Source organism: Lepidochelys kempii, chromosome 11 (genome assembly GCF_965140265.1).
Source record: "Lepidochelys kempii isolate rLepKem1 chromosome 11, rLepKem1.hap2, whole genome shotgun sequence".
Classification (NCBI taxonomy): domain Eukaryota; kingdom Metazoa; phylum Chordata; order Testudines; family Cheloniidae; genus Lepidochelys; species Lepidochelys kempii.
The window spans coordinates 21,900,061-21,916,388 of NC_133266.1; the positions used below are offsets into that span (position 1 = coordinate 21,900,061).

At 38.5% G+C, this 16,328-nt stretch overlaps 1 protein-coding gene across 11 annotated transcripts in view; it reads right to left on the minus strand.

Moving 5' to 3' along the window:
- Positions 1-16,328, minus strand: part of LRP1B (LDL receptor related protein 1B) — a 1,327,274-nt gene that overhangs the window by 912,390 nt on the left and 398,556 nt on the right. For all 11 annotated transcript variants that reach the window (XM_073305381.1, XM_073305383.1, XM_073305382.1 and 8 more), the window contains one exon: positions 442-579. In XM_073305381.1, coding sequence (XP_073161482.1) covers positions 442-579 — 138 coding nt within the window. The remainder of the gene's footprint in view (positions 1-441; positions 580-16,328) is intronic.

The window sequence follows — 16,328 nt, forward strand, 5'->3', positions numbered from 1 at the left end:
AAAAATCTAATGTCTTAACACATTAAAAGTGTCAACTTCTTTCCATAGATCCGTTTGTTTTTGACTTTGTTAAACAACAGAGTTTTAGGGGAAAGAGGATTTGTGGCAAACAAGTGTTACCTATTTTCTATACCCTGAAGAAGAAGTTTGTTCATACTTCTTTTGGTGCGAACAACTCTTTCATGCAAACTTTGTAATTTTAAAAGAAAAATGCTAGAAAGCCTGTAAGTATTTTTACCTTCGGTTCTTCCAAAATAAACTTTTTTTAAAAAAAAGCTGGTTTTGAAATGTACACTAAATGTAATAACATACATACTTATTTTAAATACATATGGTTAAAAGAAGAAGTTTACTGAATCACTTTGAACTCACACTTAAAAGTGTATCCTTTTAAAAAACCTGAAATTGGTGGAATTTTTTCCCCCCAACATATTCACTTACCCCGACAATGTACACCTTCATCATACCCGTCTGAACAGTCATATACACCATTGCAGAGTTGGGACAAGTGAATACATCTGTTTGTACCGATGCAAGTAATATGATTCAAGGGACACTTGAATTCTATTTCCTCAGGACCTAAAAAAAGAATAGGCATAGAAGAATTCATATACATTTTGTTTATACTCAAAAAATGAAGTGACAGAGAATGCCCTGTATATTATCATCATGTATTTGCAAAATATTTCCACTTTAATGCTAGGTACAGGCATTTTATGTACTTGTCTACTCTGCAGCTTTTAAGTGCATTACCAGTAGAATTATATTCTCTTAAATAAGGATTAGCATAATTAAAGACAATCAACTGCTCAAGAAGGATTATTTTATTAAATGACGATAATACAACTTACGGTTTCAGGGAAGGTTCGCTTTACTCTAAAGATTATAGATGCTGAAATTCATATTTGCCAACATTCAGGATGGGGCAGTGATTATTTTTAAATAAAGCTTTTAGTTTTTATTTTCAATATTACATGAGTCTGACAATGCCAAACAAATCACTAACACAACCCTGGGCCAGGATGTCACCAACCATATTGAGAAGGAAAAAAGAACAACTCAGACACTCAAAATACAAGAAAAAAATTCAATTGTTTATATTTCAGAATTTGTATCCTCTTTCCATGGGTAATCATCACTCTACATTCTGCCATCAAAACAGCTATAGAGGTATGGATGGATGATTAATTAACTATATTCCCGGTAACAGCTAGAGGCCCCAGCTTTGGTCAGGTCGCCACAGTGCTTGGCCCTGTACAGACACTTAGTAAGATATATAAAAAAGTGCCCCCAAAAGCGTACATGCTACTTTAAGATAAAATGCCTTGTTAGTTTATCAAAGAAAAGGAGGGTGCACAAGAGGTTGGGGACAAAGGAAGCTGTTAGGAGGCAGCTTGTGGCAGCTGGATGCTCTGGCTGGGGCACAGCCCGGCTGAGTTTCGCCTAGCGACAGGGCCACTCCAAACTCCATCCGCTGACCGCTGTCCTCAGGGAACTATAAAGGAGAGTGCAGTGCACTCAGATACAATCACACATCCACTCCCAGCACCTTACTCCAGTGCCACATTTTGGGCCTGGCAGAGGGATTAGGTATGCCAGCTCTGCAGCAGGCCAGCTAAAAGCTCCCTCCTACTCAGCTTGCCAAATGTAGCTACTTTCTAGCCCATTGGAGCCACCTGAACAGTGCAAAGGAAGCAGGAGAGCATGTTGCCCTATATGTGCTTTTCTTAAACAAATAAATGTCAGTTATTGCTACGGACCACCAGATCAAAATTATATTTTGAAAAATTTGTCTCTATGTAGAATGATTTTGATTTTGCAATTTTCCTATTGCTATGAGCTGGCCATTATTTACAATACATTACAACAAACATCAATTTACAACTTAAAACCTGGCAGTCATGATCACAGTTCAGGTGATATTTCTGCCCTCCCACCAAAAAACATTAAATTCTGTCTGTATTAAAGTTGCAATATATATATATATATATATATATATATAGGATACAGAAGAATATGTATGTGCTATGTTTCAAACTCTTTTTGTACATCTAAAACATTTAAAAAAATGATTGATTACAATCCAACATTATTTTTCAGAGAGCCTTTCATGCAAACTGCATTCTAGAACTATGGAAGTATAAAGGGCCTGAATGCCCATTGAAATCAATGGAAAGACCTACTATGGATACCAAGGATGAGGTTCATGCAGGAAATACAAAGATATTAGGAACTGTAGAGGATGATTATGTAGTCCTCAGAGGCAGAGAGAGTGCTCTGACCTTCTGCCCCTCGGGCACCGAACAGCCCTCAGGGCTTGTCTACATTACCCGCTAGATCAAAGGCAGCGATTGATCCTGCGGAGGTCAATTTATCGCATCTAGTCTAGATGCGACAAATCGACTGCCGAGTGCTTTCCCATCAACTCCGGTACTCCTCTAGGGTGACAGGTGCTGGAGGAGTTGACAGGAGAGCGTCAGCCGTTGCCTTACCACAGTGAAGACACCGCGGTAAATAGATCTAAGTATGTCGACTTCAGCTACGTTATTCACATAGCTGAAATTGCATAATTTAGATCGATCTCCCCCCACCCAGTGTAGACCGGGCCTTAGATAGAAGAGAGGAGCAGGCTGGTGGCAGGAACAAGGTTCTGTTCCTCCTCCTATGCACCAGCGACAGTGGTTTGTTCCAGGGCAGACTAAGATTCATCCCATAAAGGTGTGTAGTACTGGCATGTAGCCTAGTGTTGGGTGCTCCACTGGGATTAGTGGGGTTCTGCTTTGCTGCTTAGTATGGCATAGTCAACCCCTTTGGTAGCAGTTCTGAAATTGCAGATTAACAGACAGTAAACGTTTTCATTGTGCAAAAGCTTCTTAAAACCACAGACACAGGCCACCAGCAGCACTAGTGTTAAGCCCAAAGCTGACTACGAAGCGTTACAAAGAGATCTCACAAAACGGGGTGACTAGGCAACCAAATGGCAGATGAAAATCAGTGTTGATGAATGCAAAGTAATGCACACTGGAAAACAATACCACCCATACATACAAAATGATGGAGTCTAAATTAGCTGTTTCTGCTCAAGAAAGATCTTGAAATCATCGTGGACAGTTCTCTGAAAACATCCATTCAATGTGCAAAAAAGCTAACAAAATGTTAGGAACCATTAGGAAAGGGGTAGATAATATCATAATGCCAATATAAAAATCCATGGCATGCCCACACCTTGAATACTGTGTGCAATTCTGGTCACCCGATCACAAAAAAACCCCACCACTAGAACTGGAAAAGGTACAGAGAAGGGCAACAAAAATGATATGGGGAATGCAACAGCTTGCATATGAGATTAAAAAGACTGGGACTATTAATCTTGGAAAAGAGAATTGAGAGGGGATATGACAGAGGTCTCTAAAAACATGAATAATGTGGAGAAAGTGGATAAGGAAATGTTGTTTACCCCTTCACATAACAGAAGAACCAGGGAAGAAATTAATATGCAGCAGGTCTAAAACAAACAAAAGGATGTACTTCTTCACAGAATGCACAGTCAACCTGTGGAACTTATTGCCAGGGGATGTTGTGAAGGCCAAAACTAGAAATGGATTAAAAAAGGAACTAGAAAAGTTCATGGAGTATAGGTCCATCAGTGGCTATTAGCCAAGCTGGTCAGGGATGCAGTCCCATGTTCTGGGTGTCCCCAAGCCTCTGATTGCCAGAAGCTGGGACTGGATGACAGGGGATGGATCACCCAATAATTGCCCTATTCTGTTCACTCCTTTTGAAGCATCTAGCATTGGCCACTGTCAGAAAACAGGATATTGGGCTAGATGGACCATTGGGTCATGCCCATGTTGGCCATTCTTATGCTTAGCTATTGTGTTCAAATGTTTTAAGCCTCCCATTTTCCCCAGGAGACCCTGACTTGTGTGCTTGCTCCTTGGCTCCTGATTGGAAGTCATACTTAAATAGGAAGCGTGGGTTGGATCCTCTACCTTTGTATCAGCGGTCTCAACTACACTGCTTTGGTCTGTGGCTGGACTAGAAGAGTGTGGGTAAAGTGTCTCAACCCCATGCAGACCACAGAAATGGGGGCACTGGGGGCTGAGTGCCTTGCACTCCACTGAACACAGCAAAGAGGGGGCTTTCAAAGGTGGACAGAAGAGGGGAGAGCAGGGTATGGTGGGGCCTGGAGATGCCTGCTCTCAGGGAGTTGGGTCTGTAACTTTAATGGAGTTATGTGGCATTTTTTCTGACTTCAGCTGAGACTGTTTGGGTGCCTCACTTCCCTCCCCTCTTAGTAGCTGCTGACATTTCGGATAATGAGACTCCATCAGGTTGTTAGTGAATAAATATTTTAAAAATCATAAACCCAAACATTTCACTTGTGCTGAACTTGTATTTGTGCTTCAGTTGAACAAGGGCCTAAAATGTACCTAAATGTCTAGAAAATGTATTTATTTTATTGATTTGTATCACCCGCCTATCACTGTATCAGAGCAACTGACATTGGGGAGAGGAAGCAGGAGCAGAAAACACAGCCTTTTGTGTTAAAACAACAAGGAAGCATATGCATAAATAGTAAATAATGCATATTCATAGAGTCTACAAATTGTGGTATTTCACCATTTGCATGTAAGTTCCAGATTTCTGGATCTTCACCTGTAAAAGGTATAGCTGATAGTTATCAGCTGTAGAGGAGGGAAAATAAAATAATTAAAAGATGGAACAAAAATAAATTACATTTGTAATAGTTTTATTTAAATGTTAGAGGAAAGATTGAATGTGTTAATTACCATTTATGCTATCACTGGGGAAATCTAAGGTCCTATCATTCAGTTTGACTGGCCATTCCCATTGTTCTAAAGACCTCAGGATTTGGTTCTATATTATCTGTTACTGAAGTAAAAAGACTGACTCAGAATACAAATATACTGCAATTTTAAATATGTTAGCTGAGCTGAAATCAGTTAGAGGATCAGTCACCCACTTGCTAAATCAGATTTCATTGTGAAGGGGGAGGATTTGAAAGGAAGATGAATCTGCTTCAAGAAATATATATTAATAAAGAAGCTGTATTTCAAAAGAAAAAAAATACTGTTTGTGAAAACAAATAAGTAATAGATTAGAAGAACTGTTTAACATACAAATGTGCTTATTCTGACATTGATTGGTCTGGCTATATGTAGGTAATATTCGTGCATCAGCATGTTTTTATTGTAAAACCGGGTAATTGTTGTAAACTTAATTTATACCAGAAACTGAGGTTGAGACCCAAATTGGAGAGGCTTTAAGCAACTATGAAACCTGGGTCTGTAAAATCAATCTCAGAACTAACATGCCTCAAATATCCATTACAGTCAAGGCCTGTTCCTCGGTGCTCTCCATTTCTGCTGAGCGGTTAAATGTTGCTGTATATAGAACAGCTTTAGGGTCACTCTTTACACCCACAGAGTCCTTGCTGCTTGCTTTAGTAACTGAAAAGCGGAGTGGAGGCACAGATTTACTAAGGGCAGTACCAACTCAATTTGTTCACTTGCTCTTTCTCCCTTCCCTTCACGGTGAACCATTCTTGGCAGATTTTGCCATGGTACTTTGCGGGAAGGGAATCCAAAACCTCTGTTTTCTCTCAAGATGATCTCAAAGCAAAGTGGTATGGACAGCTCTAGGGTAGGGGAGGAGGGAGCTGAAAAGCAAAGAGCTCACAAAAGGAGACGGGTATGGAAAACAAGAGACATCAAGGTACAGCTACAAACACCGCCAAAGGATGATGTGCTCAAAAATAAAAATAAAATGCCAGTCCTTTAGGGTAGATAATAGATAACTTCTGTCTTAAAAGGTCCCAGTCCTCTAGTATTGGGGAAAAGTAACTCAGAAAAATCCTAGGAAGAAATACAAAGCAAAACCACAAGGAAACTGGTTCACATTAGGTAGAGATTGTCTCTGAAACAAAATATTTCACCATTCTGATTCAAAATTTTCATAATGTTTTGTTTCACAATAAAAATATTTTAACTTTTTGTTCTGATTTGGGACAAAAAACATTAAAATACCACAATATCATGAAGGACAATACTTCCAGTTTTTGCTCAGCTTTATTGGCAACTAGCCCAGTTAAGTATCATAATTAATTGGCTTGATAGTCTGCATAAACTAAGAACAGTAATCTTGGTCGTGAAACGTTCAAATAATTTGCCAGAATGTTGAATTTGAAAGTGTAGATAGAGAGACAGACAAAGTAATGGGGAAAAAACAAAAGCCTCGACACACAAAATAACACTCAACGTGTCAGACTCATTCATTGTTTTAAAAATATTTTATTAACAATGAAATATAAGTTTAAATTGTATTAATAGGAGCATTGTCTAGAGAGGTAGATTGCCAATGGAAGCTTATGATTTTAGGAAAAAGTCATGTGAATTTCATGATTGTAATCTACCTTGGGTAGTCCTTTGTCTACATCATAAAATCACTTTACAATTCAGTAAAATAAATTTGTGCTTAATAAAAAAACCTGATCACTGAGAGATCATGTCTTCAAAAATCCCTAGAATAATAAAAGTCAGAAATTAGATCACCTAGTCTATCTCCCTGCCAGTGCAAGACTGCTGCCCACAATATCTTGTTTATTACTTTAGTCAGTCTAGTTCTAAAAGTCCCAAGCATTGGACATTCTATCACTTTCTTTTGAAGGCTATTCCACAGCTGAAGGCATCTTACTCTCAGGAAATACTTCCTGGTATTCTGTCTTTAAATTTTCCCTTTCCAAATTTTAATTGACAGAGACAGACTCAGGTAAGAAGTATGATGCTTCTTTGGGAGCACTCAGGGCTGAGAGTGCTCTTGTTTCAACCAGGCTCCAGAATGAGGGAGTCCTGCCTATACTAGCTGGACATTAGCTCCCTAATGCAATCAGCCTGTCAGCCATTCAAGTACTCTCTTCTGGGCTACCCCAGCCTGTCTTGGCCCTCCAGGTTGTCAGCATATGCACCCCATCCCCTAAGACTCTTCAAAGTGTCTCCCTGAGGTATCCAGCCCTGATCATTAGATACCCACAGAAATCCCAGATCCTTTGCTCTCAAAGGACAGTGTTTCACAGTTATATCACCATTCCTGTATTATGAATAGCACTTGAGTTCAATTATATAACAAAAGGAAATTTATTCAAGAAAAAAACAGAAACTCAAATAAAAAAGTGTGAGAGATGGGAACAAATGGTTTCATATAAGACAACATCATATCATGCTTTCTAGAGACTAAACTAATGAGGCATTCACCTATCTCCTATTAGATAACTTACCCAAGTTCTTTCCCCAACGTTTTCATCCAGTTTGGTTTCGATTTTTTTTCACAAGATCAAGCCTGCTGGCAGCTCATATTCACAGACTGAAAGAATGCCAGGGTGTTTTTCTGCACTTTCAAATATACCAGAACGGACTTTTGTTGTTCACCTCAAAATAGGGTTCCTTCCCTCCTGCCCACTCGCCCCTTCATGTTAATTTTCTTCTGAAGTCTCTGCCAGCTCTTAATTAGAAGTTGACTTAAAGTGTATGTCTGACATACAAGTCCACCACTGAAATAAGTGTCTCCCACTGTTTGTAGAAGATTTTCACAAGACGTGCTAACTTTGGGTGATCCGCTTTTCAACTACAGACCAACAGAACATGTTTAGTACAGATATTAACTGTTCACATATTTTCCATACATACATCTCTCAATGGCTACGATGAACAGTGTGACACAGTCTTTCATTAGAGACCTTACATTCTTTTGGGGAACCCAGGGGATCCTTGCACCCCTATATGGCCCAATTCGCTTTGCCAGTTGGCATCTAGAGTTTCTTGGATCACAGGAAATATTTTCCTTGCCCTGCAAATAAAGTCTGACATATTTGACTTTGCCAGTGCATCTAGTAGTTAAAACAGAAGACTGAGTGTCTTTTGGATTCCATTCCTGGTTTTGCTGCTAACTTTTGGTTTGGAGGTAAACTGGAAGGCAGTGCAGATATTTCAGAACATATGTTAAAATATTCTGTATTAGCTGCAGCTTCCAAGTAGACTTCCAGGATCTCAATGTAGAACACTTTGTAACTGTCTAGTCTGGAAATGAAAAAGTCAGAGAACAACACTGGTGAGGTCCACATCAAGGAGAAAACTTGCTAACTTCTAACAAGATGTAGATGGGGGAAAAAAGAACTTCTCTCTGTGATGTTATATCTTAGTTCAGAAGCATTTAAGCCTCCATAACACTTCCAGATTCTGAAACTCTTTGGCAACGGGGAAACAATTAAATTGTTAGATATCATCTGGGCTCTCTCTCAGCACTCTCTCTTGTTCAATCCCTCTCATTGGGCTAGACAATAGGCACCAAAGAGACTGAATGATCCAGGTCAGATGAAAGAGTTTCCCATTAATGGTAGTTCAATACAAATCATCTCCCTCTCTCCCCAATAATCTCATGTACACATTTAACATGAACAATGTCAGAAGGGAATCTGGCTGAATCCCGCATAAGAGAATCCTCAGAGCAATTTCTCAGCTCTGCCCTCAAGCAGTGGGACAGAGTGGGATCAATTAAATGAAGTCCTTGCCACCCATACAAGCACACAGAGTTAAGGTATCAAACAGAATTAGCACACTTCACAATCCTGCTTTTGAAATCCCCTATATCAGAAATTCTAGGCAAACCACAGCTACACCTGCAACATTCCCCACTCATGCTGCACTAAGCACCCCATTTAGAGCCTGCTAAACCAAGATAGGACTGGTTGCATTATCCAGCCAGCTCTTGTTTATACAAGCGAATTCAGGGTCCTCATCCACAGCTAAATCATGGATAGTGATTATTTTATTAAATTACATACCTTGCCTCTTTCCAGAGGTCAAGATCCACCCTAGGATACTGTGACTTTTCTCACTGGGGTGTTAGAAGGATTGATTTAAAGATAGTTGTAAAGCTTTTAAAGCTCATCATCCAAAAAGTGCTAGACTATAGTAGTGCAAAGTATATTAAATTTCATGATCTCTAAAATTTACTGAAATAAAAGCAAACAAACACCACCACATGAATCCTTACATTTAGAGATAAGCCAACACAGCTGCTGATTTTCACTAAATGTATGTTTTTCTCTTGTTTTTTTATTAATGTTTTTGCTGTGAATTGCCCATGTCAGTAACAGATCAATGGGTTGCTCCTGTAAATAAGAAACTGGCTAGAGTACAAACTTCTTCATTGCTGCATTCAGTTTTCTTGAAATCTGAATATACTATACTTCAGCAGTTTTAATTCTGGGGCAGTTCTGAGCAGAGAAAAACAGTTATTCCAAATTGTGGGATGACTTTGAGATTTACATTTTTGATATACATTTGTGATATCTAGATGCACCCCTCTCTCTCTTACTTGTTTCTACATTGCTGTGGAGTCATTCTGCCCAATTGTAGATCCAAAGCAGAGTTTGTGGAAGTCAGTGGAAGTCTTTTCAGTGATTTTAATGGACTTTGGATACAGCTCTGTTTGCTCAGAGGAAGAGGCTTTTATGCACTCCCTGCCCCACCATCGTTATCCAGCAAAGTAGTGGACTGAATCTAGGCCATAGAAATGCTCGGTTTGGTACAAATACTGTATTATAATAATGTTGGCAAAAATTTCTCACTTTTTGGCTAAAACAAACAAATAATCCTCTTAAGCAGTTTTCATTTAGCAACCACCTATGATCTCTCTGAAATATTAACTGATGAAGTTGACTAATGACTGTAATTAAGGTGAAATAGCATAGTGTTTAAGATAGAAAGAGTAATCCATACAATTACATTAAGCCCATATTTATACACCGAGCACCTAAACAAAAATACTCCTTAATGGAAGAATACAGCCTGCTTCTCATTCACACTAAACCTCCTTTACACTGCTTGGCAATGTAAAGGGACCTTACTCTGAGTGTAAATCTAATTTACCAGAATTGAGTAAAGAAGCTTTAGTAAGGACATGCATAAGGCAGGGCAAGCAGGTGGCTGGGGCCCCCAGGAATCAGCAAGAGCTCCTCCGGTCCCAGGGCCTCGGCAGGGGCATAGAACATGCCCCTGCAAAAGTGGTCAAATTTAAATTCCTGCACATGCCCTTGAGCCTTAGTATAAATGAGAATTAGGCCTATAGATTGAAGGTTCAGATTTTGTAAAAGTGTCAAACCGTATTGCTTAAATTCAAGCTTAGACAACACTTACTTAGAGTTTTTAGAGCATACAAATCTGATATTGATTTACCTTCTTAGCCCTTGGCCTAAAAAAAGCCATGTTGTCTTGGTTACAACATCCAGGTCAGAGTGACAGAAAATGTGGAATATGCTTCTGAAAATTATTTATAATAGTGTTTCTTTTATCACGCTTTTAAGGACTGATATTTTGTTAACCACCAACCCAGCTCTGGTTCACTCATTGAACAGCAAACGTTTACAGGCTTACAATGAAAATAAGTCAAAAGTGGAACCGCAATTTACATAAGTATTCAGCTGCATAAAGAAAGAAACAGAGCTATTAATGCTTACGTTAGGGCACATAGGGCCTTAAAAAGAGGAAAAGAGAGAGCAAAGTGTTACATCACCATGGGCAAGAAGAAAGTTGTGATCTTTGACTTATAAGGACACCACCACCAAGATCCCAAAAAGAAAAAAAAAGAAAACTGGTAGCACTGAAAACCTAAGTGAACTGAGGAATGAATATAGTTACAATATGAACTGTTTGTCATTGCCAGGAAAGATGAGAGGTGGGAGACCTACCATGACAAGCAACAGAATGAAGACAGCAATATTGAAACAAAGAAAGCCACACAGAAGGCAGAGAGCTTGAGAAGTCGTAAAAGACAGTGAAGAAATGGTGGGTTACATCTTCAGGAGATATAAATTACTCCAGCTATATTCAAATAAATGAAGCTATGAGGATTTATACCATTTGAGGATCTCAGCCATGATGTGAACCTCTTCCCCTAAGCAACAAAGGGAACAAATTCTGCCCTCTGATATGCATGGCTGACTTCTTTCCAAGAGCTGGATTTGTCTCATAGCGTTTTATTTAGAAAAGGGGACATTTCTATCTTAGAATTTCCAGATTCCATTCAAAGATTTGCCACTGATCCTGGCTTCTGTTTAGAGTGCTAAACTATAATTAAGTCCTTCCAGACTTTAAAGTAAATGACCCATGCAAAATAACTGGAGAAGAGTGGTTTACAACATTGTGTTGGCCCTCTACTCTTAATGACTTTATAAGAGTATCTGCAAAAATAGCCCAGCATGGTAGTGGCAACTGAGCTAGCATTATTAGTATTACATATATGAGAACGACTTCATAATAAGGTTTAAGAGTGTGCAAAACACATCCCATGAATGTACTATACACATTAATATACTGTAGTTGCTTGCTATTTCCTGTGGCCTTTCTGTGCTGTCAACATTTCCTGATAAAAGGAACTAAGGGCTCAGGGATTTGGAGAAACCCACCATTTTACCATTGTTGAAATTCTTGTGGGGTGAAGAGTCTTTCAAAGCCTTTAATACAGAGTGCTATTGATACTCTCAAATAAGCACGCACATTTTTCTCTTTGGCTATTTGTTTTCTCTCTTATCACTGCTTTCTGTAGGTCAGGTTCAGATTACTGTCTCAACTCTCCCTGATATAAGTGAGGAAATAATGAACAGACTTGTAGCTTGTTGGTAGCCTTGGTTTATACTTTTCAGTTCACGATAGTTTTAAAAATCCTTTCACATTATGAATAAAGTTTTCTACTGTAATGGATACTGGTGAGGTTGGCATTGCTGGAGTGGTTCACTTTAATGGCTCTAACTGCACTGATGGCTTTTATCTTTGGGGAAAACTTTTATCCCATAGAGCTCATCTCATATTTTAACATATCTAGTAGCCAAAAGAGAAAGGTGGAGGAACCAGAAAGATTGCACAGTCAGACAAATAAAAGGCAAACAAAGACATAGAGGAAATCTTTCTACAGATTGTAGGTGTTTTTTTCCATATTGCAGCATGACAGTCCAGTCTCAGCAACTAGGACCGACCAAGGTGTATGTGTGTTTTTGTGGAAGGCAATTTTTAATGGAATTGGACTTAGAAAGACAGGTGTTTTCTTGTTATAGGACCTATTTTGTCCCCAGGATTTACTATTCAGTTTGAGACTCAAGTTGGAAGAAGATAATGACTGATGTTGACAGGACGTGAAAAAGCGAAGCAGATTGCTCTCGTCTCTGCTCAGATTTGGATAAGCACCTGAATTTTTGGGTGTTAGTTTAAACAAAGTCTCTGAACCTTTAGAACTCCACCCGTTACTGAGTTCATTGTGTGCAGTAAAGCAACTTCTCTGACAAATATATTGTAAAAATGCATCCTCTCTCTGAGCTTTGTGCACCATCCTACCACAAGGAGGGTATCCTCCTTCTTCATTAGACTTCATTCTCTTTCTGTACATGGTCTTTGAAAGTAATGGTCTTAAACTGCAGCAAGCAAGCTTCAGATTAGACATTAGGAAAAACTTCCTAACTCTCAGGGTATTTAAGCACTGGAACAAATTACCTAGGGAGGTTGTGGAATCTCCGTCATTGGAGGTGTTTAGGAAAAGGTTCAGCAAACACCTGTCAGGGATGGTTTAGAAAAGACTTAGCCCCGCCTCAGTGCAGGGAACTGGACTAGATGACCTATCAAGGTCCCTTCTAGTCCAACGTGTCTATGATTCTATGGTCAAACTTGATGCTATATTCTCCCTAGCTGAGATAATCTGCGTTCCCTTTTAGCCTTGCCACATGTATATGTGGGACTGATATTAGGTGCATCTAGTGAAGCATTCTTTCTCACTCAATTTTGTATAAAATTCTGGAGTTGTATGTAAATGTGGGTACTGGAAAAAGGTATCCTACAAAGAGAGCTATATGTACCTAAATCAGTGGTCTCCAAACTTTTTACCTCATGCCCCACCCTTACCCCTGTCTGCTGCCCCCCAGCTCCAAGGAGCCAGGGCTGAGAGCATGGTCTCGGCTCGGGGGGAAGGAAGGGAGGGAAGGCACAGACAGGGCTAAGGGGCCAAGGCTGGGGCCACAGCTGGAGCCGGGAGCGGAGTCTTGGGCGGAAGCTAGGGCCTTGGATTTGGAGATGGAAGCTGGGGCCAGGGCCATGAGTGGAGCTGGGTGTCGCTCCCTCCCTGCCCCCAATGGGGACTGTCCTGGACCCTAGCCACACCCTCCCCAAATGTTTCCACAGTTTGGGGACCTCTGACCTAATTACATATACATACATTCAGTTTTGCATTTGCCCTTATTAATGCTATTTTCTATCTTCCTAACAAATCCTGAAGTAAAGATTTTCAAGATCTGACATATCTTGAGTGTCATTAGTTTCTAAATGTCATCCTTGAATTTTTCATCTGAATCTGCCAAAAAAAAAAAAAAAGCAACATCATTACCTAGTGAAGTTATATGGGCTAGAAGGAAATGCCATTATCTTATGAAAAAGAAAAGGAGTACTTGTGGCACCTTAGAGACTAACCAATTTATTGAGTCTCTAAGATGCCACAAGTACTCCCTTTCTTTTTGCAAATATAGACTAACACGGCTGTTACTCTGAAACCTGTCATTATCTTATAAGGAACAAGTGAAAACCCACACTACAGTGGTGAATGCTGCTAGTAAAAAAAATCCATAGTCTTGGAGAAAATAGTTTGGTATTTTGGAAGAAAGACATAATTTAGAAGCCACAGAAGATTGCAGTTGGATGCGACAGATTTTATTTGAAGTTCCCGTTTTGAATGTCTAATATAAGTCTCGCTCCGATTTTAGGAATATATCTTACAAAACTGAGTTTGCTAGTGACTTGATTAAAACAAACAAACAAAACCCCCCACATAAGTGGCCATTACTATTTTTTAATCACAATTAACTAGAAAATGTATAATATTCTTATGGTTCAATTAAGTTTAGTAATTTTATACAATTGCTCAATGACCTCAGCTTCAACTTGTGTGCCAAAACTTACCCTTATAGTCAAAAGAAGTAGAATTCCAGTTCCTCATCTTAGTCACTAAAAATGAGGAAAGCTAAGATTTAGTTACACTAAGTTCAGGCATAAACAAAACAGTATTAGAAGGCCAGGTAGCTATTCAACTTATGTACATCATCTACTAATCATACAAGAGGGAGTTTTTTAAAGGCTTGTCGTCCAGTCATTTTTAGAAGGCAAAATTATGAGTATTTATCCGTGATGATCATAAAGGGGCGGGGAAACTCCCTCTATTTGCAGAAAACTAAAATAGTTAACATGCTTTGTGTTCTGAGAGACAGACATAACAGCTTTGTTAATGAATATTCTGATGATTTAATACAACACACTAAAAACACTGTTTTATGACTGTTGAAGTAAGAAATGAATGTTGTGTCATGTAGATGGTCATTCTTCATTAGTTATAAAGAACCTATTTGTAATTTGAAGGTTTTGGGTTTTTTTAAACTTAATTAGTGTCACATTCCTAGGCTGCTGTGTGTCTATTGTTGTAATGACTTGATGTCTATGCACACTACATAATGGGCTGTTAATAAGTGTCTCAGCTTGAGAAAAATGATAATGAGGTGAACAAAGAAAGTGTTAAATACTTATACAATTAAAGTGCTTAATATCAACAGTACTGTAACATTTCAGGACTTACGTTCTAGATATTTATGCATCCAAAGTATGTAAATGACAGCGGAAAAAATGTTCTTCATAGAACAAATGAAGCTAATAGACGATGAAGTGAGCTGTAGCTCACGAAAGCTCATGCTCAAATAAATTGGTTAGTCTCTAAGGTGCCACAAGTACTCCTTTTCTTTTTGCGAATACAGACTAACACGGCTGTTACTCTGAAACAAGGCATTGAGTGTTAATATACTGGGATGCATCTAATTTTATAATGTAATAAAATAATTGTCAAGAATAACATTGATGATGATAGACTAACTGAGCCTTAGCAATGGACTGGGCCTGTTAAGGCATTACAAATACAGCAGTTTGATCTTCATATAAAAGTGAATTCAGAACACACATAAGGCAACAAACTTGGGCCACACAGTGTGATTATTTTTATGCTGTGTTTCCTGTGAAAGTGAATTGAGGGTCCTATTTTAAAAATGGCATGATAAAACCCATATTGGAGGTTTTCCTGGATCATATCTGAGAAACACTAGGTATCCTGATAAACATCTTTATAAGGCTCCATCAGTAACCACTCAAGCATATAAAAAACTCACATGCATAAACATCTGTTGAGTTGATGCCAAAATCTGTTGAATTCATTTTTATACCAGTTATATTGAGACTGAAGTCTATTTCAAAGATGGGTCTGAGCCACAAAGTTCATATTTTGATCTGAACTTGTTCACAGTTTGAAGGGGTTCAGGTGTGGTGTTCAGATTCTGGTCCAATGTATTTGAATAAATAAGATATATGATAGGATTAAGCTTGGCAAGCCAATCAGTTAACTGGTCAAATAATGTCAACTGATTATCTATTTACTATGGGCAAATATTGTCAGTACACCAACAAGAATGCTTTGATGTAGGTGGCAGCCTACCTTTCTGATTGCATTATGATGCAACCTGTCAGCAAGCCTACATAAATGTCTTGATCATTCCCTTTGCTATGTTAATGCCACCTATGGGGAAAAAGTGAGCTAACTGAAATTTGACCATCTTGATTGGTTGGAATCTTCTAGAACAAACATTGTTTATATGTATGTACATCTTAATTTGTACATACTGTCATTATACATTGGCGTTAACTAGCACACTAAACAAGTTAAAAGACACTGTCCTTGTCCCAAAGAGCTTACAGTCTAAACTGACTACACAGATACAAAAAATAACTCAGAAAGGAATGGGGTAGGAACAAGAGGGTTCAAGGTCATTAAACCTTCCTTTCCAACATAAAAAGAAAAGATGCACAACTATTCAGCTGCCTGAAGAGTTGGCCTGCTGCCTACTTAGCATAAGTGCATTTAAATATTACTTTTTTCTTTCATAATTGCAATGTTTGTTTTATTTCCATCTAATTTCATTTTTCTTTTGTAACTGTTCAGTCTTGGAAAATAGTCACATTTGAATGCTAACTTAACATTGCTAGAAAGGTAATAATTTGACTTTCATTTTTAGAACTTCATTTAATAGTGTTTCACATTTTTTAATTAAAATAACTCAGTCAAGTATCTTGCTTTTTGTAATTTGGCAGAAGTATCTAATGCTAAGCCTAGTAGAGACCATGAAGTCACTCTTTTTTATTACTGTTCTAAAAAATTAGTGTTTTAAAATATTTGACAAT